The sequence below is a fragment of the Camelus bactrianus genome, chromosome 3 (genome assembly GCF_048773025.1).
Source record: "Camelus bactrianus isolate YW-2024 breed Bactrian camel chromosome 3, ASM4877302v1, whole genome shotgun sequence".
Classification (NCBI taxonomy): Eukaryota; Metazoa; Chordata; class Mammalia; order Artiodactyla; family Camelidae; genus Camelus; species Camelus bactrianus.
In genome coordinates this window covers 45,768,585-45,794,369 of record NC_133541.1, presented here as the reverse complement: position 1 = coordinate 45,794,369, position 25,785 = coordinate 45,768,585, and the positions used below count along the sequence as shown (strand labels likewise).

The window sequence follows — 25,785 nt, the reverse complement described above, 5'->3', positions numbered from 1 at the left end:
CAAGAGCAGGGTCTCCAGCAACTCACACTCCTGGCTAAGTCTGGTGGGTCAGAACCAGAACTGAGGGTATCCAATCCCACCAGCAGGGAGGGGAAGTCAAGAAATGCTTGCCATCTGCTACTGATTGGGTGGGGAATGGAGCTTCTCAAGTCAAATGGTTTGGGGCAAGAAATTTTTTTCTTTTAAACAAAATACAGTATATCTCTTTTGTATTTGTTTATGAACTTAGTAAACATTTCCTATGCTTCTATACATCATATATAAAAATAGCATATGCTTACAAAAAAGATATAGGCATACATCAGAGATACTGCAAGCTTGGCTCCAGACAATCACAATGTGAACGATACGAATTTTTTGGTTTCCCAGTGCATATGCAAGTTATATTTACTCTATACTGTAGTCTATTAAGTATGCAACAGCATTATGTCTTTAAAAAATGTACATTTCTTAAATAAAAATATTTTATTGCTAAAAAATGTAACCATCATCTGACAATGCAGAGTTGCCACAAAACTTCAATTTGCTGAAAATCACAGTATCTGTGAAGCACAATAAAGCAGAATTCAGTAAAACAAGGTATGCCTCTGTGTGTGTGCACATGTGTATGCCAAGAACAACTAATTTCTAATGCTATGTAATTAGACAGACCTCCAAAAAATAACTCCTACTAAAATAATGAACAAATTTCATTTTAGACTGAATAACCCTTCCCCCACAAACACTCGGAAGGCGAAAATACTCAAATATACTCGAAATGATGAGTAAAAACCTTAAAGTAGATAATTAAATTCTTTGTCCCAAAAGAGAAAGCTTCACAGAAATTATCAAGGAAACAATGATGTTAATCATCAAATGCTGCTTTTCTTCCAGACTTAGATAACGGCTAAGGTATTAGAGCATGGCTCTTATAACAACACAAAGTGAGATTCAAGTCACTGGTCTTTTTCTTCCTCAGGTAAGTTATTACTCTTCAGCTCAATTCTGTATTTTCTTGATCTCAAAGATCTTAACTTCACTACCCTGTCAACCTACAGAAGTACCCATAATCTAGTACCACTGTTTCTATACCACTTTCCTTCTCTAATTCTGGTTCCGCTACGCTGCCTTATTCCTTGTAGAGAAAACAACTTCCTTCTTCTGGATGTGAATTGGCCTTACCGTAAGGCTTTGGATGAAGATAGTAAAACCATATCCCAAAAGAAAATCTGCAAGCAATTTGTAATAGAGAAGTCCACCAGCATACAGCTAAAAGTATAAGTTGCTAGAGTCTAAAAACATATTTTTCTATCTCACCGCTTCAATCCCTGTGACTGTCACAGAAAAACAGACTAAACTGAGTTCTAAGCTGATGAGGTTCAAGATATAGCATACTGGATCCTTTTTACCCTCCCCTCAAGCCCTCCTCCTTCTCTAATACTCCCAACAACATGCACACACACATGGACACAGTTTTCTCTGCCTCTTCTCTTTGGAGAGACTATGAGTATGTATGTACATATAACACACAATTAGGATCCACTATACATTTTCACATTTCACTTCAACAGCCCCCTCCACAACTTAAAGAAGACAACAAAACTTATTATTTTAGACATGATTCTTAACAGTACTTCCAATTAAGATGGCGTTACAAGTTTTCATTTTGAGATTCCCCTTTGCACCAAACACAACACAAAAGATTCAAAAACAAATTGAAATGACAAAGTTGTGCTCAAAAATAAGATAAACAGAACAGAAATAGAGCTTAAGCATAATACAATAGTTGCAGTTAAAGCTGCAAGTTACTCCTGTGTTTCAGATCCCAAAGTGGGTGGAGGACACTCTTATCACCAAGAGTACAAGGACTTAAAGTACCCCACTTGACACACAGTACTGGAGATAGGTAACTATGTGAAATCAAGATCTGGGGTGGTACTCCCTAGACCTTGAGGGAACTGGGGGAAGAAAACAATAAAAAAGCTGTGACTTTAGCAATATTTTCAGCAGCATCATGCATATGTTCCCTTTTCTCAACATGAAGAATGGAAAGTTTCTGCCAGTTCTGTACGAGACTAGTTTACTCTTAGAGAGATCAGGGATAGAGCATCTTAAGATAGAAAACCAACTTCTAAAACTGAAAATTAGTTGAAATAATTTAAAAATTATATATTAACTAGAGAAAATTTCATTCTTAACTACAAGCAATATTTAATGATAATCATACTTCCCGGTGAACAACACTGGAATTTTTAAATTCTGATATTCAGATAAAAACTCAGAAAATCTTAACTACTACAAATACAAAACCGAAAAAAGTTTAAATATGACAGCAGAAATTCTCACCTGTGTTTTGACTGTGATCTCTTCCTTCTAGAACGGGATTTTGAGCTAGACCTGGATTTTGAACGAGTATGGGAACGAGATCGACCGCCTTTTCTTTCATTGCTCTTTCCAGACTCTGGGAGGAAAAAACCACTTTGCAGTGTAAGCTCAGAACAATTAAAGATCCCAGTTAATAATCAGGCACAAGTGGAATGTACCACATATAGTGCAAGGGGCCTACTCTCTGTACATCCTCCTCCTGTGCAATTATCCTTCAGAAACATCCAAGAAAGTCATTGCATAAACTCGTTGAGTGCAGCCACCCTGCAGCAGTACATATAAACCAGATGATTATAAACAGCTGTTCGTAATATTTTGTTGCTGCCATAATGTACGATTATAACATGTCTGTAATTCCTATGACAGTGATTTTAAATCCTTTCTCCATGTATTTTCCTAGAACTGAAGCTTAAATTCTGAGTGCTAATTTAGAAAATTTACTCAAATGTAAACCATCTAGACATTTTTAGCTTGGATTTTTAATTTCAGTTAGCAACGCAAAAGTTTAAATAGGTGTTCCTTTACCTTGCTAAAACAGAGTCTCCGTATGTTTCCTAAATCATCGGCGCTCTATTTTTAAAATAAAACTTTGAAGGAAAAGTGAATCTGCTTAATCATTAACATTATAAATATACTTATTCTTGCTTTTAGCCTCACAATAACATTTATACTTTTGCTTTCAGCAAATCAGTTCTGAGCACTGATTTTGCTATTAAAATACAAAGAACTTACTGACTCCAGCTAATATATCTCAATTCAGTATCATGGGGAAAGATCTGTGTGCTAAATAGTTCTCTGACCTTTAACACTAGTTAAGTCACTTACTCTTTCTTGAGTTTCAGTCGTCTTGTTTGTAAAATGAAGGGACTGAGCAAGACCATTTCTAAAATTCCTCCCAGTTCTAAGAGTCTATGACCTCAAACTACAACCTGTGTAACAGCACTGAGGTCTTACCTGGTTCGATAGCTGCTGAGATAAAGGACTGAGCCTCCCGTACTCGCTTCATTACTTCTTCTAACTCCTTAGCTGCAGCCTGAGGTGTCATCTCAGGGGGCTTTACTATTGCATTGTTGGAGTGATTTATTCTAAATTAAAAATATTAGCATATCACAAACACACCATATCTTACAAAACATGAGACAAATGTTTATATGATACACATATTTACAAATCTGGTATCTCAAAAACACACTAAGATTCAATCCCCAGTACCTCCAGTAAATAAATAAACCTATAGTTACCTCCCCCTCAAAAAAAAGTTTTTTAAAAAGCACAATGAGAATATAGCCAAATACAGAATAACCAAAACCAACCTCAAAACCACGATTAATCTCATTCCCACCTGCCATCATCTATTGCTAACAAAGGCAAAAGCAAGGGAGAAAAAAAGAAAAACTGAACCCTCAATCGTCTTTAACAAACTGAATAGATCAGGACAAGTGCTTTTCCACACAGTTTAGAATTATAATCAATTAAAATAGTAATGCCAATATTAAAATGAATCATTTGTATCTCAAATTATAAGATTTTTGTTGATAACTTCTGCACCCTGAGAGAATGAAGGGGAAACTATATAATACGTGTACCATTTTAATCAACCCTGGACAATGGCTAAGTCACACGGCTTCAAAAGGGGGAGGCATCTGATAAAACTCTTTTCCTTACAGGTAAGAGTGGTTTCTCTGATGCACATAAATGAATTTGGTGTGTCCCTCTTTACTCTTTCCATGGTGAAAAGGGAAGCATTCGCTAAGAATAGTTATTTATCCTTTAATAGCATACATTATATAATTAACACAATCACCTACAGAATTCAGATAAAACTGTTGCCTCAATTATCTACCTGAAATACAATTTCTGGTCTTGAGTATCTGAAAGGCTACATCAATTTTTCATTTTACAAACAAGCACGTGAGCAAACGTTAAAACTCAAAAAGTATGATTTAAAACATTTTTGGGTACTTTTATTTTCTTCCCAAGATTTTGTATTTACCAAAATTCTTATTACTATATTCCTGTAAGTTTAACCCATATGTTAAATTGCCCATTATACTAGTGCAATAATGCAAAACAAACCTAACTTTTTAAAGCTTATGGAAAAAGACCTATGACTGATAAGTATAGTACATAAATGTTAACATTAAATTAGACCTTATGAAACAGAAAATGTCTTCAAACGCAACTTTAACTTAAAGCCTAAAATGGTAAGTATCTCATTTCTTTCATTCATACTTAACACAAAGTCTTCCTTTCCACAAATTGCCAATTACTATTAAAAAGAAAAAAAAAATCTTAATTACATCAAAATACTTCAAATTTTTTCAAAATCATTAGAATTTCTTTGTTTAGGGTTTCTTACTTCAGTGGCCTGTCTCCAAACATAACTCCATTAAAAGCAAGGGCCCTTGGTACAGAATTTTGGTCTGCAAATTCCACAAAAGCAAACCGAGTTGGCTGAGTCTCATCACCTGCCATCCGCACAAACTTCACTTCTCCAACTTGTTTAAAAAACTCAAGTAGTTGATCAGCTGTCGTTGTCTGAAACAAAGTAACACTTTAATAAAGTATATTCTTTAAAAATCCAGTAAATATTACTTTATCAATTGATACGATTTTTTAAGAAAGGAAAAAGAATAAGAGGTCCTACCACTCAATTCTTCTTAAATTAGTTACCTGGGAATTCAAATTGCCCACATAGACTGTTCTCCTAATTTCGTCAATTTTGGAAGGATCTACATTTCCCATAAGTGGTGGCTGTGGTATCTCTCCAAGTGTTGCAATGTTAGGGTCTAGTGCTGCTGCTGGTATAGCTCCCAAACTGCTAAGGGAAACACCCAGCTATTTAAAAAAAAAAAAAAAGCACATATTTTCTGTTAGTATCAAGAATTACCTTTCTCTAATCTTGAAAAGTACTGATCAACTCAATAAGAATGAGAAAAGACTAGAGAGTTCTAACTTTAAGCCACACATGTATCTGAATTATTGAGCGTGAGATTACAGTAGTTTTCAATGTAATTAGAAATATAACATTTAACTATCTGGATATTTTAATTACTTTTAAGCTTGACACTAAAAACAGTCAACTCTGATTATTTGCAGTAATTACATCCTATAAAGTTTGCCATGAACACTGAATTACTAAATACTGAATCACGGTTCCTAGGGCAAATAGAGGGCTAGGTTCCTGCAAGCCTCTGGTCACAATAATTTTACCAAGCAATAAATACATGACCTTGTTTTACATGTGTTTCTGGATTTTCTTTTTTAAGGATACCTTATTTAATATATATTATTCACTCATTAACATTAAACTCATGGCAAAAAGCAGTATCAACTCATGCCTCATGAACGAACCCTATCTTACACAAGTATTTTCTCTGTAAGGCACATCACAGCCTTCCAGTGCTTAGAAACACTGAACAGAACTTTAGTACTATGCCCGCAGGCTAATTTAAATCACCATTATCGCCAACAGAAAGAACAAAAATACGAAAAACATGGCACTAAGGACCACCAAAAAAGCCCAGTTATTTACAGCATTAAGGCTAAAACAAGAAGGCAAAGTGTTACTCTGTTTGACCTCATCTGGGAATGTACATATCAAGCAATTCAAATTTTCCATCATTCTGTCTGTGTTGATGAATGACTGCAAAAGCACAAGTTTTGAGGTTTCAAATAAATTTTAGCTAGTATGTAAATTCACAAATAATGAGAATCAACTGTACCTTGGGCATTCAACATTATGTGAGTTCCTAACAGTAAATAATAATCAGACACCTAATTTTTGCTAGGTTATTAACTTAATCTTCATACCAACTCTAAGAAAAAGGTATTACTATTATGCTAATATCACCAATAAATACAAAAACAGAGAAATTAAATAATTTTCTCAAAGCTACTCAGCTAACAAGTGGTAAAAGCAGGGTACCATCATGCATAGACTAAGATTAAAAGGTAAGTTTACCTAAGAAACCTTTTAAAAAAATTACTTATACTATGGCAGAAAAAAGACAAAAACCTTTGAATGATCTTTCATAACATTACTAAAATCAGTTTTTAGTTCAAGCATTAAGAAACATGTTTTTAATGTGACTTTAAACTAGAAAATATAGAAAATCTCAGAGTTTGAAAATGAGAAACTTTGCAGAATTAACAGACTTTTCAAAGAAAGAAAAAAAAAAACACTGCAACTTTCATTTCCACCTAGGCAATTTAAGTCAACTAAGTCAACTGGCTTATATATATTGTTACACTGTTACAAAACTACTAAAATTTAACAACTGTTAAGCAACAGTACTTCCTAAAAGTGAAAATACTAGTTTATGAAGTAAGTAACACTATGCTTGTCATAGCAGCCAGTGTGTTATCTTTTTAAGACCTGTCAAACCATGTTTAACTCCTGCTTAAAACCTGTTAGAATAAAATCCAAACTTCTTTCCGTGGCCTAAAAAGCAAGGCCTACATACATTAGGGCCTATCTACCCCTCCAATCCCCAAACACCTAATTCCATCCTCCCCAACTATGCTTCACAACGATGCTGACTGCCATCCCGCCATTCTATGCACCTTGAAGACACAAGTTTTTCTCACTTTATGGCTTTTCACTTGGTGTTCCTCCTACCCTAGAAAGGTGTCCCCTAGCTTCTGCCAGCTGAGTTCTTCAATCATCAGGTTTATCATTCCCCTCCAAGAGGCTTTCCCCGAACTTATTTATAGCCTCATTTACTCCTTACCATATTACTCCGGTTTTTTTCCTTCATAGTATTAATATTCTGTGGGATACTGCTATTAACAAATCTCAGATTTTTGCTATCACCACTTCAAATTATCATAAAGTTGTAAAAATATCTTAGTTGAAAACAGGTAAGTTATCTAGTCTCTCTCCACATGTTGCTCCTGTAATCTCACTCCTTCTTCCCTGACAACTTGTCTTTGATAGTCTAACAGAGATGATTGAGGGTCACACCTTTTTTTTTTTTCCCTACTGTGGAAGAGAATTATTATACGTAGTTAAGCTAAACCACAAATGTGTGTCTTACTATTTGTTAGTTTTGCATGGAAATAAAACTAAATAGGCCTTTCCAGGTATCCCCAGCTGTCAATCCCTCTGACCTACAAATTTCTCCACTAGGACATACTGCTATTTAATATGTAGTCACCAATCATATATGGCTATTTGAATTTTAATTAAAAATCAGTGCCTCAGTCACACTAGCCACATTTCAAGTGTTCAATAGTCACACGTTGCTAGTGGCTACGACACTTGATAGTACAGTACAGACATTTCCATCATAGTACCAAGTTCTACTGGATGTGGCTGCTCTAATAATTCAATTACCCTTCTTCAGCTCAGTCTGTTTTCCAGCCCTGGTCTAAAGGGCCTTAGTATTTAGGCTGCCCTTTTGGTCTCTAATGGGTTGAAGATGATCTCAACTCTCGATATACCACTTTTGCCTTCTGACATAGAAATCTTGGCCTCTCTGAAAATGTGACTTTTAAGTAGAAACCTTATGAAAAGTTTCACTCTTATGAAAGAGTGAATCTTTTTAATGTTCTGAGAAGAGAATGAACAAATACAAAAGCTCTAAGGCAGAAAAATGTTTGGCATATCCAAGAAATAAAACCAAAGCGGCTGAAGTTGAGGGGAGCCAGGGAAACAGGTAGGGAAAAAAGGTCAGAGCCAAATTACAGTGGGTCACCTTTCCCCTCTTTTCTAACTAAAACTCTTCTTTATAAATTAAGTTTTATAATAACAGATATCCACAGCTGAATTAAAAGGAAATCATTTGCCCTCAAAGCAATAAATTAAATAATAAAAACTTTATATTGTTGATAAATAAACCCTAAGAATTTTCAAGATACCAGGACAATATTTTCTAGGAAAGGGAGAAAAAGGTGGTAATCCAGGAATTAATGTTAGAATATACCAAAACATACCCAAAATAAAATTTCTAGAAAGCCCAATTCAAATGATTAATGTTCAGTTAAAAAGCATCTTCCTCCCATGGATCACTATACAGGGCTCTAGCAGAACAATGTCATGTAAAAATTAAAAGACCTAAAATTTTGCAATTCTAAGTCAGAAACCACTTTTCTAACTTGGATAAATAAACTACAATCAAAAGTTTATTGGTTTACTCCCAATAACCCAGTACCAAAAAGCTAGATACAACTTTCAATTAAAGTGAGTTTTGTATTTTGTCTTGGGTTCATTTTTGAAGAAAATAAATGACCAGAATCTTTTATATAAAGCAAGAACCCAGTAACAGCAAACCATTTTTAACTCCACTTGGAAATCACAAAGGAGGCATTAAGTTATTATTTAATTCTGCAAAGTTAGTAAAAAAATGTTTTTACCATGTTATATTTTCTCAGTGACACATAAATGCTTGCTATGAGTTATTTTTTCCCATTACCAAGGTTGTGAATTAATTCCTATTTTTCAGATGGATTTAGTCCTCATGGTGGGAAATACAGTTACCTAGATTCTCCAATTCCCCATGCTATCTAAAATGCTAAGTTTCAATCACCAATATTCCAATGAATAATATATTCCAGTTCTCAAATTTAAATGAATCCCAATTATTTCAGAAGCGATTCCAAAAGGCAGCTCAAGTCAGTGATAACATGGGGTAAAAAATCAAGCAGACATTTCTAATCCTCTCCATTTGCAAAAAGATTCAAAATAGAATGCTTTCTAAGCTCAAAAAAAAAAAAAAGTTTTCGAAACTCTTTATTCAACTGATTACATACGTGAATGTTCCCTTTTAGAAGAGGGTGCATCATACTTACCGTAGTCAAGGGATTTGGGGTCGGTATGGGAAGCAAGCCTGCACCAGGCATCAGACTGGTCATGGTTGGAGCAGGAGCCAACAAAGAGAGGGCTTTGGATTCCTCTGGGATTTTACCTGCAGAGGCAAGTTTCAAACATTACAGAAAGCAGAAACACCACACAAACTTTACACTATGATTTTACAATTACCCTTGCACTTAAAAAATAATAATAATAAATGAATCTATCTATCAGATCCGTATAAAGAAATAAATAAGAACTTAAGTCTTTCCTTTTATCCTGCTCTACTAGGAAAAATAAAAGTGAGCAAAACTTCAAAGACTAACAATTTCATTAATGGAATATTATTTTAAAAATTGAATAATGTAGACAATTATTTAACACTTTGAGCTATGGGTCACCTGTACTGGAAACTTAATGTTCATGAACCAAACGATATCAAGCATGGACGCTTTCCCAGGACGGTGTTTTCGCGGTGATCGAAAGTTGTGTTACACATGACAACCGTTCGTGTTGGCTGCATCACTAATAGCACACAGAACATCAGATACAGAAAAGAAGAACATTTTTTAAAGTTTAATCCCCAGAAATGGCAAATAACCAAATTAGTCAAAAAAAAGAAAAAGAAAAAAACAAATATGTGCGAATTGAAATTTGTTCCTGAGTGTCCCTGTTAACTGAAACTACCTACTTGTGAAGAAAACAGTTTTGATAACCTTGCAATAGATTCCATTCAATTTCAAGTAGACACAAACAAAAGCCTACTGCATGTCACCAGCTTCAACTGAAAAGGAAACCTACACCCACTCGGTTAATAAGGCATCTCACTAACAATGTCAGAAATGCCTAAAAGAACTCAATTCCAAAGAATATGCCTTGGGAAACTGCTAACACTTTTGAAAATGACTAACAAAAAAAGTTCCCTAGTCTCAAGGGAACTTCTTATATTATCGACTTGTAGGACCCATTTATGTATACTTATCTGAAGAGGGGTGGGTAATACTTAAATATCTTGCTTATAAACATCTTAACTGCCCAACAGTAATAACAATAACAAAATAATCTTGGACACTAAAAAGAAAAAGAAATCCCTATGACTAAAAAGTAAAATTTATTCTGAAATAAGTCCATCAATTTGTCATATTTAATTAATGAATTCTAACCAATTAACTTTGATAAGGACTGCAACTTTCACACATTTTTTTTCTGGTCCTTTCTCTCAACCCCTCCAAAAATAAAATTTCTAAAATGTTGACTACATACAGCTATTTTAGAAGAACTACTATAATTATGCGGCAGTTGGCTACACATTTCCATTACAAATTCTTCAAAAGTAATTTAAAACACAGTGTATAAAGTCACGCTAAATTGAAAACAGCATGTAGAGTAAATTTTCAAAAAGCACCATGCTGGTTTCTGTGGTAAAAATTCTATTGAAAACCGCCAGATGTGCAGGGATAAATCTCTGAACAAAATTATCTGAATGCATTTCTAAACACGGATGGAATTCAAGATAAATTTTTAAATTTGCTTTAAATATGGTTATAACTTATAAAATACAAATAGAAAAAAATTACATTTTATTAGCGTTAGCAAATGTCTACTTATTTCTAACCTTTGCAAATCTAAGTCTATATTACATTTGCTAATTTCAAAAACAAAGTTATTTTACTATTTCAGGGTAAATCCTGCATAAGCACAAATTTTAACATGCATAAAGATAAATAAAAGGTAGGTAGGCCTTATTGAAAAACATCAAATAACAATATTTTCTGTTTATTAGTTACTAGCATTAACACATGTATCTGTATACTCACATATATACTGTACTATTTATTGCTATCAGACCTGTTTTATCTGCCATAAATAGGTATTACTTTTTAAATGTTTACATAACCTGAACATATCTTAATAAATAAATTGAACTCCTAAGGTGGAAACCCAATGCTTCACTGCCCTAATTTGCGCACCTAGAAAACAAATAAAGGGTTCCAAGCTAGTAATGTCCCCCATTTAACATTACTTGTCAATTAAATAAGCAAAACTATCCATACAAGACAGTGTAGAAAGACTACACAAACAAAAAGGTTATTCAACACAGGCCAAAAGTTGATTATAATAATATAAAGTCTTTCACTTCTGTCTTAAAAAAGTATCACTAGATTGTCTGACTCTCACTGCCTTTCACAGTATAATAAACTATTGTAAGTATTAAGTCTAACTACAATATATTTTTTCTTATTCTGATTACCATTAAAGATGCTTTAAGAAAAAAGTTCCATTCACTTAATTCCAAGATAGAATTCAACCAAATGTACCTTCTAAATACTATCAGCATGTATAAAGTATAAAACAAATCAGCATTTAGCATTTTCCCCAAACTATCCTCCTCAAAGAGAAAAAAAAATCTCTCACTTGTCCTAATCTCAGAATCCATTTAGAAACTAGTAATCTCTGAACATTTTCAACAAAATATTCAAGCAAAGAGAGAAATACACACAAGTATTCAAAAGTTTCTCAAATATCCAGTCCCCACATAGGCAGCTAAAAGTCTTTTTAAGTCAAGAAAGTAAATTATTGTCTACAATAAATAACTATCATAAAAGTGAAAAGTCTCTTCTTGTCCTCTACCCCCAGATTATTATAAGAAATTTAACTTATTTTCCTTGATGATTTTGTATGCCTAAAATTCTAGGGGTAAAGATGAAAATTAGAAGCTATCAGTTGGTTTTTATGAGAGATGCAGGCTTGGGAGAAAACTGCAAAAATGTTACACTGAGATCAAAGAGTGTCCTAAGAATCTCATCAGTGTTTTAAGGTTTCAAGCACAAAATGCACCTGATCAGTCTATAAACACCAATTAAGACTGGCACTGAGCTTCACAATACTGTACCCTAATTTACTGTGAAAATTACTTTGTTAAGGTTGAGCTCTACTAATCAACTCCCAATACAATTCGCAATGCAATGTTATGAACCCTTAATGGAATACCATTTACAAAGAACTGGAAAACCAGCTCACAAGTTAAAGTAAAGAGATTTAACAAAACAAAAACAAAAACAAAAACAAAAACAAAAACAAAAACAAAAAAAGGGACAAAATAAAGAAAAAAAAGAAATGAAATTAAAGTAAAACAATAAAAAACAGAGACAGGGCGTCCATCTTCTGCGGTTCAGACTCCGATCTCATTTCCCCAATGAAGGTTTCACTTGACGGCAGGTTTAGTGGCATGGCAAACAATGCCTAACTCAGGCAAGTGTAACAGGTCTGCCTTGGCCAGTCTAGTCATCTAATAATGCACAAATATCACATAGAGAAAACATACAAAACCAAATTAATAGTCAAAATCCATCTACCAGAAAATGTGGACATAAACTTATGACTGATGATTAGGCTGACACCCTGTTATGTCTGACCTTAACTTTTTCTCAGTGGTAACATTTATAAAAAGAAATCTGAGATGCGCGCAACAACAAAAAGAGGTCATATCTGGACGAGTATAATAAAAATATATTTTATTTTGAAGTGGCATGTTTTATTAACAGCACCTAATGCTTAATATGCATGAAACTACTACACATCAAACATTATTTATACAGCTTAGGATCTTCTCACAATAATACTGTCTGCATTTAAAAAAAAAAACAGCAAATTGAAAGAAAACGAAAAAACTTCTTAAAATTTTTTCTATGGTTTTCTCATTTCTTTCATAATGCTGTTTCTATAACATCAAGGAAAGAATGCAATCAGTGAAGTAAACAAGATTGCTTACAGCACCACAGAACATCTCTTACAGAACTTACTCCACTGGGACTCTTTCCTTTGATTTGTTTCAAACTCACTTTGCTACCTTTTAGTACAGTAATACAGTATTATTACTTGGCTTGCAGTGCATAATCAGATACTTAACACCTCACTGCGACATTCCTCAGGTTCTATGAATTCACCTATGTTATATTTAGTTTAATTAATAAAAAGTGTATATCTGAATGTTTTTCTAGTACCAATTATTTTATAGCTTAGTGTTCTAAAATACAACTAAATTGGAATAAAAATACATTTAAATTTCCATGTTCAAAAACTGCGAAATTTTGTCTCAAAACGATAACATTAAAAATATTCCAAAACTATAATAAATGTGCATTTATTCATTTATATCAAATAAAACAAACAAAAAAGGGAACCTCTATATGCCCATAATCTTGAACATTTATGACAAACCATGGTCACTCCTCAAATACATGAAAAATTCTATGGGAATACAGCAAGGTTCCAACAAAGCAACACTAATAAAATTCTTCCCTCCAATTCAATAAGTTAACATCATACAAGATCCTGTACTGCTGGTGGCATTAATTTTTTGATACAATTAATATTTCCATTTAATAAATCATCTACTTGATATTTTTTCCAATGCAGTTTATTTGATGTGAAATTGATATGAACTTAGTATGCAGAACTAAACCACAACAGCTCTTTTCTCACCTTGTTCTCCAATTCTGGGGTCACTGTCCCCTTACAGATCAGTAGATAAGGACAGATATTTCACAAACAGTTAACTGTAATCCACTCTAACTCCCAGGAATGGGAAAAATACTTTCAAATTTATCTGAAAAAACCTAGAAAGTTCTATTCTGGGACTTCAAAAATAACACAGTAGTACTCACTGTATCTGACTGTCATGTTTTTGACATCCCAGAACAGGCATTCTGAAATAAGCATAAAACCTTAAAAGTGCAGCAAACTTTTATAATACTTAAAAAAGGTTTTAAGACATTACCTATGAAAACTCATTAAATTGTTTCAGGTAAATTTTTTACGTTGTGGCACAGTTACCATCAGTCACCAGTGAAAATATATTTTAAAGACATTTAAACTGTAATAACCCAATTCTAGAATGTACACGTGCCACAGTCAGTGCTCTAAATACAAATTAATTACACACCAGAACAGTCAAATTCAGCACAGCCTATTATATGTGAGTGGCTCTGTAAACAAAAGTTACTAAAAAATAAGTATTAATAATAATTAGCTTTTAAAGCAGGTTAAGTCATAAAATTTAACAAATAACTATAAGGCCTTTGGCCCTGTTCCCACCTTCAACAACTATTTCCTCGACAGAGGCTTTGGAAAATTGCTTTCCATAATTTTTCATCAATTACCACCCCCCCGCAAAAAAAGCCAACAAAATAAAAAAGTAAATTCCAGTTCCACAGTAAACAATTACACTGAATATGAAATAATGGTCTCAGTAACAATTAAAGTAAACTACCTTAAGAGGATACTTTAAAGCTTAAATAATGAATATTTTTCTCAAGCAAAAATACGACTACCTAACCCCAATTTGGCAAAATGTGTACACTGCTTTTATTTATTATCATTAATGTTATATACACAGGGGCAAATACTTATCTATATATTTAAAATAATTTCCTCCACCAACTTAATATTTTAATTTCAGGAAGATTTCTTTGCAACTTACAAATTGAATATAGAAAGCCAAAGCAAGCCCAAGAAGTGAAGTAATTTATGAATTTTTAAATGTTTAGTTATAAATCTCAAATATACATAAGTAATGAATTAACCATTTTAATATATATTATTATTAGGTAAAATTCTTTCCTTCTCCAAATTTTACTTTTACTTACACACAAATACACATACACACAAACACCAGAGTACTATCTACTTGCCAATTTCTAGGAAAGCCAATGGTAGTAACAGACAGGACAGAGATTAAAATAATTTTAAAAACATATGAGATACCAACCTTCTGCACAAGGAACAACTATGAGAGCTCTGTCAATAAAAACCGTGTTAGTTAGATGCTGGGCCACGCCAACACTTGATGGGTCACGAAACTTAACATAACATACTTTGGAAGAAAAAGCAAGAGGTGCGTTGCTGCAAGATAAAAAGAAAAACAATTGAACTAATAAACATCTGGTTGGTTTTGTCATTTTCATTTAAAATTTCTTTCTTAGATCTTTATGTAATCTTACATAATCAAGGCAGGAATTTTTATTGCTAAGGATCATTAAGACATGAGACAGCAAAACTTAGTCTTTTAGTGGCAATTTGTCTACAAAGACTGAAAGCAATCTAAGCAAGCTTACAATCTTTTTGTTAAAAACGTGAAATTTAAATTAACACATTCTTAATCTCAGTGTAAAGTGGTAACAGCCGATTTAACCCAAATATGTTCAGTTAGTACATCACCATAAACAGGCAAAAATCCCTTTTCATAAAAGCACCAATCCTCAAGACTTCAAATTTTGTAACCACCCCCAATCCTTCCTTATGTGATTCCTGGCATTTAAATCACTAAAAATTTCACAAGAGTCTTAGAAACAATGATAACCAGAAATTAAAATCAAGGTCTTTTGCATATACTAGACTTCTTCAGGCTAGGCAGCTTGTGATTTTCCAAGAAAAAGATTTTACAAACACAAGTTTACGTATTTTATACGCAAAATAGCACAGACTCAGATTCAGTTCAATCTAGGCAGGTCTATGTTAAAAAGAAGCCAGACAGAGAACAGATGAAATCAATTTTTCCATAATATTAATCCATCTTGTTAGATTCCAAAATACACTATTCACATGGAGGATGATTTTGTCAACTTGCCCATAATTATGTTCAATTAAAGTCTATAACTGAATTGGCAAGTAAAAAAGGAACCAAACTAAAGATGTACCTAATGTTTAACATAAATGTACAATCCTTTTAAACATTAACGTTTTTCACACTAAAAAAGATCATTTGAAAGATACCAAATATGCCTCGTGCAATAACAGTAATTTCTTTACAAAAGAGATCAAAGAAGCTGACCATAATCTTAGTCCTAGTAAATGGCAAAGATGGGATTTACAGCCTAATCATCTAATTCCACATCTCATGCAACCTTAATTACTCAATTAATCAAGAATTCTAAAGCCACTTTAATATACTACTAACATACTCTTTAATTTGTAAATTCATAAATATTCATCATTTTTTTAAATTTAAAAATTACATATAGAAACAACTCCATCTTGATAATGGCTAAATATATTTATGATACTAACCAAACACTGATAACAAAATAAATTGTATCTAAAACTAGAAACTATTTATACTGTTATTAACATAACTTAACTAGTCAGGCTAATTAAAGTAGCAAAAACTCTACTTTCTCACCCAACCCATCAATTCACTCCTGCTGAAGGCCATCCTATTCAGGCTTCAGGCCAGCCCTCTCCAACAATCTCTTCCTACTCAACATCTAAGCCACCGAAGTCATTTTATGTATATTTGTCATGAGGTAAATACATTTGCATCTAGACTTTACCAGCCTTTACATTACCAAATCTCCAATTTAGGCATCTCCAGAGCTCTAGATACCGAGAACCAAGTGCGTTCTGGAATTCTGCTCACCTTGATGGTCACAGGGCCCAATTCTGAACTTTTTCTTAAATTCATCATCCTCCTTCTTCACCAATCCTGCCCTTTGTCCTGTATTTCCTATCTCAGTTAAAGATACTACCACATTATCCAAGTCAGAAATCTGGGAGTCACTAATTTGACCATCAATAGTACTATTCACCAAATATTCACAAATCACCTTCTGGCTACATGGTAAAATTCCAGTTCTTTGTTCCTCAAAGTTAGGTATGGCCTTGCAATCTGCTTTAGCCAATTAAACATGAGCAGAACTGACACGTGTTAGTAGCTTTAAGGGCAGTTGCTCGGTTCTCTTCCTCTGCCATGGTGACCAGCAACATTCAAGAAATGGGTGGCTGATACATCAGCTTCAAGTGACCACGACAAGCAGAGTTCTCCACTCCCCCAGTTTAGTATAAGAAATAATCTGTTTTTATCAAACTACTACTACTGACATTTGTGGGTTATTTCCATCTTTGACTTTCCCCTCTTCTTCGTCATACAATTGGTCTTTAAATCCTATGAAGACTGCCTCCCACATATTTGTCACATTAATTCTTTCATCACTCATCATCAATGCCTTCACTCAGGCCGTCAGTCATTTCTCACTCGGATTACTACAACAGCTCCTAACCAATCACACTGCCTGCAATCTCAACTGCTTATTAAGTCTTTCACAAAAGTTGCCAGAGTAATCTTTTTAAACCTTAAATTTTGTTATGTCACGCCACTGCTTAAACTTCCTCAGAGATACCCTTCTGTTCTTGCTTTATCATCTAAATGCACCCAAAAATCCAGGCATATAAGACTTGTGGTTCCCGTGACACATTCTGAACATCTGGGCCATCTTTGTACATGTTTCATTTGGCTATGATGTCCTCTCTCACTCCCTTTTTGAATGGTATTTCCACTTTTCTTCAAGGCTCCAGTTTCCAAGTCTCCTTGGAAAGTCATTTTTAAAAAATCAAAGTGATTAGGTACCCCCACTATATGTCCTATCAAGACATCCTACATACCTTCAGCACAGGCCTTATCAGTTTCCTAACGTGACACCCTCAACAAATCTTGCAAGCTTCTAGACACATGACTAGCCACATGACACAAGGGCCCATTTCACTGGCTAACCAGAAACCTGTTATTTGGGTGGCTTGACCAAATGAACCTGAACAACCAGATTTTCTCTCTTGGACTGGAAAGTCACTTAGAGTAACAGCTTGGGCCAGATGCCAGATGGCTGAGTACAGAATAGGTCTGCAAAGAAATTGAGCAGATATGCAGAAACAAACTGAGCTGACAGTAAAGCCTCTGATAGGAAGAGGCAGACAGTCGCCTAGGATGCAGATAGCTCTCTAGTTCCCAGTCCCAGTTCCCATAGGGCCTGGCTGTACTATACTTTTTATTCTTCTACTTATGGATATCTCCACCTTTTTAATAATGTCTCTTCTTGAGGTAGACTGAGTTACACTGTTTCTGCCCTCTGCAACCCAAAAAAAAAAAAAAAATCTATGATTACAATGAGCTACTAAAGCCACAGCAATGGCAACAAGTATACTCTTTTAGCACTGACAAGCCACCAAGGAAACTACGTTTCCTAAATTGACATATCTTTTTGAGAAAGGATGGAAACCTAAGCAATCACTGTTAAAAACAACAAATATTTCCAAATAACCCTGCTTGAAACCCACATCATTTCAAACTTAAAATATCCACAGGAATAGGAATGTGAGCCCGGCTAGTAAAGCAATTACATGTTAAGACATGCCACTGAGATTTGAGAAGCCCAGGAAGTGGTTAAAAAAAATGCCAGTCTGCTCTGTACAGCAATATCACCATAAGAGAATGGATACTACACGTGGCTCCACCAGTGCTATAAGCAATTTTCTTCACCTTCATCTCCAATTGCCTTCTTTAAAATAGAGAGTAAAGATCATCATAGTATTTACTTTATAAAAGTGTAAACATATTAGCTTTTCAGGAGAGGTAGTAACACTATTTTATTCTGAATGTTATAGGCTAAAATGATACAGCAGCAAGTCTAAATACAAGTATCTCAGAGAACAAATGTGTATTTTTATATTTATAAATCAGTATGTTTCCAAACCTTATATTTAGATCTTTCTCTCTGGTATACCTAAGCTATTAAACAGATTTACTTTTTAAAAAATTAAACAAGATTATCACTTTAAAATGTAATTTTTGACCTACACTTTTAATTTTTGAAAGGGGTTACATACTCCATTTGGTCCAAATGTATGCTTCTAAAAGAAAGTAACTACCCAAATATAGCAGATTTTACTTTCACCTCATTTGTTGAATCAAGTTTTGTTTCGGTTTGGTTTTTTAAATATAAAACTTTCTACAATCATTTTTCAGAAAAATCAGAACTTTTTACTGGGAGTTCAATGCAAAATCATAGAATCAACTTTTCGAGCATCAGTTAAATTTCTTGGACCCTAACTTGTCATCTTGCTTTTCATTGAACATGGTGATGGCACTGTACAATCTTTTTAAAAAAAAAAAATCAATGTGATAATAATATGTCCAATACTTTATTATATTAATATACAGCCTTCGAGGAGCTAGCAAAAAGAACACAATCCAAAACATGAAGTACATGGTTTTATGTATGAAAATAATAAATGACATAATTTAAACAGTTTCTCAGCAGGGCTCCAGGGATACTTTGGATGGCATAATTCCCCTTAGTGTAAGATTTCCTTATGAATCACTGACACCTACTAAATGCCAGCAATCCTCCCCCACCTCAAAAAAGGGAACCAATACATCCAATGATAGAATTTCAAAAACACATAAATTTGAAACATTAGTCTTTAAATATTATTACGATAAAATACAGCAAAGAAAAACGCTTACTACTGGCTGAGTGAAAAAGTTTACAGCAACAATGTATAAATCCTCTCATTACACTATATTAAATGTATATAAAAAAGAATGGAACAAAATGGAGAGAGGTTTTGATAGGGTGGAAGGATAAAGGGGCAGGGTTTCCTTTTCTCTATTTCCCATAAAATGATTATACTGATTATATTAAGTTTTTTAAGTAAATAAATTTAACTAAAAAAATTTAACTAGAAAAACTAGTTGAGAGATTTTACATTATGAATACTTTTGAAAGACCAGAGAAGTGAAGAAAACCAGCAAGAAAAAAAAAAAAAACACAGGTGTTGATGTTAGAAACAATGTTAGAAATCAGGCTAGGATTACCCCTTGGGGATAAGACACTGGAAGTGGGGCAAAGGAGAGCTCCTATGGCACAGAGAGTCCTCTCTGGGTGCTGGTTCCACAAGTGTGTTCACTTTGTGAACTCATCAAGCTATATATACCTACCCTATACACTTTTCTACATGCACATTTACAGGAAAAAAAAAAAAATTTCTTACCACTGTAAAAAGGTTTTCATGATGTATCAGAATCTTTTATTGCACAAAAAATTAAAAGAGAAATTCTGGATTTATCATCTGGCAGCACAAATAATTTTTAATGTTTATGATGAATGTTTACACTAATGCCTAATGTTTAAAAAGAAATGGAATAATGCTTCATGCCAAAAGAATTAAATTTAAAATCTGAATTTTCATATTAACAACTAAACTCTTAAAACGTTAACGAGAAATTTTCATATTCTGTTATATTTCCAAATTCATAACAAATAAATTTCCACTCAGCTTACAAAGGTAAATCATAAAATACTGTTTCTGCAACACTGCAAAAATAATTACATCTTCAATACGACTACTATTGCATTTTTATCCATTTCAGTCCAAATTTGGAAACACATCTTTAATACAACGACCAGATTAATGACAACCTCATTACAGAGCAGAAAACATGCTTGTTAGTAAAGCATGTCAATATTTTTGAAAAAACAGGAATAGGGATTGAACTTGTGGAAAAAGGATTTTGCCTGGCCTATATGTTATATTTATGTTACAATTTTGCAAAATGCATTAGTTTGTGACACACTGACTCTATATTAATGCACTGTTTAAGTGCAGAGCTTTTTATTCTCTTTGACTTTTAAACTCCAAACAATTAACACTTGATTTCAAAAAATAGTCCACTACTAAGTGTTAGACAATAACTGGCAGCATATTGCCACCCAAGCACACGTTTCAACTATGTACGTGGTCTCATCTAGGCAATGAAGAATATTCTGTGATTTATTTCTTCTACACATAAGACACTACCACAAACTTGAAAGCAAGGTTAGTTTACAGAGATTGACGTACAAAGTATTTTATTAGTTAATTCCATCTTTCAGAATATAGCACTCCTCCAAACACATCAATTATTAAGAAATGTTCTGAGTGCTTGAATGAAGTGATAACTGAAAGCATTTTCAAAAGTTAAGTAAGCTATTCAATACTATATATGCCACAGCTAGTCAATAAAGATGTGCATGAACTTAAGCATTCTTGACAAAAATGTACTAACTGATCTATTCAGGTAGAAAAAATCTATATAAACCTAGATGAGTCATTCTACAAAATAAATTACAAGACAAAAATATTGTCATGAAAGACTTTTTTAAAGGAGGGGCTGTTCTAGATTAAAGGAGATATCCAAATGCATTGAGTGGTCTCTGATTATATCCTAGATTAAAAAAGGGGAAAAAGCGCTATCAAAATAATTGGAGAAATTTAGATGTTATACATTATTTCATCAATGTTAAACTTGTTCGATGTGTTAATAGTATTGCGGTAATGCAGAAATAATGTACTTCTTAAGACATACATACTGAAGTGTTGAAGGGTGAATAGTCATGGTGTCCGCAACTACTTTTAAAAGGATGGAAAAGGGAAGGGGTGTGTGTGTGGGTGGGTGGTAGGGTGCAGAGCTGGAGACAAGGAGAGGGGGAGACACAAAGAAATTAACTCTGGCAAACTGTGAACGCAGGTGAAGGGAACATGGGTGTTATTCTTTCAACTTTTCGGTATGCATGAAATATTTCAAAACAAAAATTAGAAGAAAAACTTAAAATTTAAAAATCCAAACATCAACTTTTATCAGTATCTATGCTGTAGCAGCAATGCGATAAACTTACAGAAAGAAAACTGAAGAGAAAAAGGTCTACATGCAACACTACGAAATAAACCAAAAAGTCAAATACAAATTTTTTAAAGAAAAATGCTTGGCAACTACTACCCCTTCCTTCAAAGGATTTTGACACAATGAAGAAAATACCGAGGATTTCCAGATTCTAAGCTCTAGCTTTAAAAAGCTTAAGCGTGTAAGAAAGTAAACAACCCCCAAAGCCCTTACAAATTTTGTGAAAAGATAGTATTGTACAAGGAAAAATCCTACTTCAAATACACTACTTGGGAAGCGTCCGAGGACTGTGAATGCCAGTCCAGATTCGGACTTTCAGAAGTATACAGCAGGAGTGATCCTGCACCGACCATTACTTTTTCTGAAAGGTTTAGGACAGTGTGACCTTCCATGAGGAAATTTTAATCTGGTGCCAAAAGGGCGAACAGACATGATCTTTAACAACATGGATGAGCTCGGTTAGATCAACGAAGATGCTAAGTTTGTGAACACGGCCCTGAGGAACAAACTTAGCCCTGATCCCACCCTGTCATGAGCCCCGGGCCTCCTCGTCCGCGATAACGGCCTGGCACCGAGGCCCCAAGAACTGGACAGTTTCTCAGGCGCAATCTCCGCGGTTTTCACGTCGCAGAAACGCTATCAGGCGTTTGCCATGAGGACTATTCCGGGCCCACCTGCGGCCATCTTAAGTTCGGGAAAAAAAAGGGGAGGGGGAGCGAGAAGGAAGGGAAAGAATTCGAGAACCCGGCGGCGACCATTAGTCCGGGAGGCACGAAAAAGGCAACCTCTCTAAGGCCTTAGTAAGGAGTCTCTGCAGACGTTAACCCCGCAAAGTCCGACTAACCAGGAAAGCACGAGCGCGGTGCGGGGCCGCGGTGCCCTAATCAAACATGGGCACCAAGGTAAAGCCGGCGGTCACGTGACGCACACCGCGCGCCCCCGTCCGCCCTCCCCCACGCCTGGGTTCCCGAGGTCTCCCCGGAGCCCGCGCCCCTCCCCCAGCCGTGCCCGACCACTTACTCCGGGGGGTAGAGCCGCAGCTCCTCGATTTCTCCTAGGAAGGAAAAAAGCGTCCGCATCTGCTCGCTGGTCACTGCCGACGACAGATTCGTCACCTGAATCACCGCCGTAGGGGTAAGGCCGAAGCCTAAGCCCAAACCGAAGCCCCCGCCGCTGTTCATCCCGAACCCGCTGCCGCTGCCACCCGCTCCCCAACGTCTACGACGCGTCAGCGACGGAGCCGGGAAAGCGGAGACCGCGCGGCCGCGAGCGCGCTCCCGCTGGCGAATTCACGGCGGCGGGCAGGTCTAGCCGCTCGTTTCACAACTCCCCTGCTCCCAAGGCTGCGCGCGCCACCCGGAAGCGTCGCCCCGGTAACCCGCCGGATCTCGCGAGGCTGCGGCCTGGTGCTGCCAGGTACCTGCGGCTGTGGTTCTTGCTCGCTTCTCCCCGCCAAGATTTTTATCGAATTTTTTCCCCGGTACAACTCGATCAGATTCTTGTGCTCCTGTAAACGAGGAAGACCCTGCTCTTTCCAGTCTTTGCTCTAGGTGGGAGTGGGGAACCAAGAGGCCTGGCGTGCCGGTGCGGAGCTGTGAAGGAGGAATGACTCGAGCCATCACAGAAAAATAACTTGACCAGGCTATAACATGTTTTTATTACATACAGGCAACTCCCCGACCCCAACTATTTAGAAAATTGGCCGGCGTCTTAATTGTGAAAAAACTTGAGAACTTTTACAAAACATGCAAATTCAGACTGAATTAAAGAAGGAGGCAGTAAGTTGAAGGCTATGCAGCCGTTGTTTGTAACTTGTCGTTTGCTTGCTCATTCCGCAGGTATTAATATTTATTGAGTGTTATGTACCAGACACTCTTAGACAAGGGCACATACAAGACAGTTACGGACGGTTCACATAGGCCTTGCAAGCTAATGAGAGACAAGTAATAGAGTGTGAAACTAGGGCAGCTGTTCCCAAAATGCCATTCGCAGAACCCGGAGGGTCCTCGAGACCTTTTCAGTGGGTTCTCAAGGTCACGACACTTAATAGTATTACTAAGATTCTGTTGACCTTCTTCACTTTGCTGACATTTACACTGATGGTATAAAAACATTAGTCACTGCTGGCACCTTAAGCAAGAATCAAGGCGGTGGCGCCAAATAGTGGTATTTTGTATTCTCCACCTCCTTGCACTCATAGCACACAACATCTAAGATTTTTAAAATAAGCTAGTTTAACTTAAGAATGTCTTTGACAAAGGAATAAAAATTAATTTTATTAAATCTTCGCCCTAGCACACACCTCTTTTAATATGTATAAAGAAATGGTGAGTACTCCTGCTGCATGCCCAAGTAGGATGGACATCTCCTGAAAAAGCACTTATGTGATTGAGTTTTCATGCAAAAGTCCAAATTTTATAAAATATATCCACCTCCTTGAGCTTGACAGCTTTCCAGTATTTAGACTTTTCTGCTAAAAATACCAGTGATATTAACAAATGTATTTTTTAACATTATACAATAAAATAAGTGAACATTTGGAAGATCTCTACACCTCAATGAACAACTGTTTTCAAAATAAGCAATGCATGCCATTACAAAATCAAAAAGAGTCATCCAAATATAAGATAGATTATATTTTAATGGATTTTAATGTAGCAGAATACAAAAAGTTAATTCATATGGCTTCCGACTCAGGCCACATTGCAATTGCACTCTAAGAAACTATCAGATGTCAAATTTGGTGTAGTATCAAACAAGAATATCTAGAATTATCTAGAAAGACTATGAAAGTAGTTTCCTTTTTTCCAATTCCTTATCTGTGTGAGACCAGATTTTCTTTATATGTTTCAACCAAAACATATCACAACAGATTGAAAGCACAAATAGCTATGGAAATTCAGCTGTCTTCTATTAAGCCAGACATCAAAGAGCTTTGAAAAATGTAAAGCAATGCCACTCTTCTCAAAATTCTTTTTTGGAAAATATCACTGTATCATAAAAATGCATCATTTATCACCCCCAGTCATCAGGAGGGGGCTAAGAAATGCATCATTTATATAATTACATAATGGGTTTGTAATTATTTTAAATGGGTTTCAAATATTAAATTTCAAAGATTTAATTTCTAATATAATAAATATGGATAGATATCCCATAAATCTCTTAGGGTCCTCAGTAATTTTTTTTTTTTTTTGGTGCCCAGTATTGAAAGTGTCCTCAATAATTTTTAAAGGTCTAAAGGGATTCTAAGACCAAATATTTTAGAGGAATAAGCACAGGGAGAATTGGGAGCATACAGGAGGGCCACTTAAACTTAGTGCCAATGGAACACTTCCCAGAAGAGATGTTGCTTGCCCTGAATCTTGAACAAATAGGAATTAGCCAGGCAGGGAGGGAGGGAGGAACAGTGAAGGGCATTCCAGACTGAATATGAAGAATACACAAAGGCAGGGACGTATGAGGGCCAAAGTGTGGTCCAGAATATTCAACATTTATTACTGATAGACCAAAGGCTGAAAATGATTAGAGAGACACAAGAAAGAATAAGCCTTGATGGAAGGAGCTATTTGTCCTGCTAAGAGGTTACTTTATCACAAGCTGTTGGGAGCCACTGAAGACATTTGAGCAGGAGAGGGATTATGTCAGATTCCTAGAATGATCATTATCACTGCCACAGGGAGATAAAGGCAAAGGGACTGGATCAAAGGGTAAGTAGTGGTAGTAATGGAAAGCAAGAAATAGTCCCAAATTTGGAGTCATGGAACCCGTTTAAGAATAAAAGGAATAAAAGCTATCCACTCAGAAAAATATATATGAACATACACTTGGTTTTAGATATAATGACAGGTGCTTTCTGGTCCTCCTCAAGCTAAACCACCAATCCCTGGGATTACCTACTACTCAGAACATTGGTCCTCAGACTTTCGTGTGCATCAAAATCACCTAGAGGGAATGTTAAAACAGAGTGCTGGCTCCATCCCCAGGGCTTCTGATTCAGTAGATCTGGAGGGGAAGCCTGAAAATATAAATTTCTAACAAGTTCTCAGGTGATGCTGCTGCTGGTGACCCAAAAAATGAAGAGTAGGGAGGAAAGAATGATCAAAGTGTCAAATTCTGCAAAAATGACAAAATT

General features: G+C 35.4%; 1 protein-coding gene across 4 annotated transcripts in view; it reads right to left on the bottom strand.

The window, feature by feature from the left end:
- Window positions 1-23,004, bottom strand: part of SREK1 (splicing regulatory glutamic acid and lysine rich protein 1) — a 41,456-nt gene extending 18,452 nt beyond the window's left edge. Inside the window, exons 1-7 of one of the 4 annotated variants that reach the window (XM_074359123.1) lie at window positions 22,671-23,004; window positions 14,928-15,061; window positions 9,157-9,272; window positions 5,038-5,202; window positions 4,724-4,902; window positions 3,319-3,449; window positions 2,326-2,440 (exon numbers count right to left, since the gene is read on the bottom strand). In XM_074359123.1, the coding sequence (XP_074215224.1) occupies window positions 2,326-2,440; window positions 3,319-3,449; window positions 4,724-4,902; window positions 5,038-5,202; window positions 9,157-9,272; window positions 14,928-15,061; window positions 22,671-22,831 (1,001 nt within the window). In that variant the 5' untranslated portion in view covers window positions 22,832-23,004. Of the gene's footprint in view, window positions 1-2,325; window positions 2,441-3,318; window positions 3,450-4,723; window positions 4,903-5,037; window positions 5,203-9,156; window positions 9,273-9,558; window positions 12,447-14,927; window positions 15,063-22,670 lie in introns of those variants that run through there. The other 3 variants (XM_045512401.2, XM_074359128.1, XM_074359131.1) reach the window with 3 other exon arrangements.
- Window positions 23,005-25,785: the final 2,781 nt, after the last annotated feature.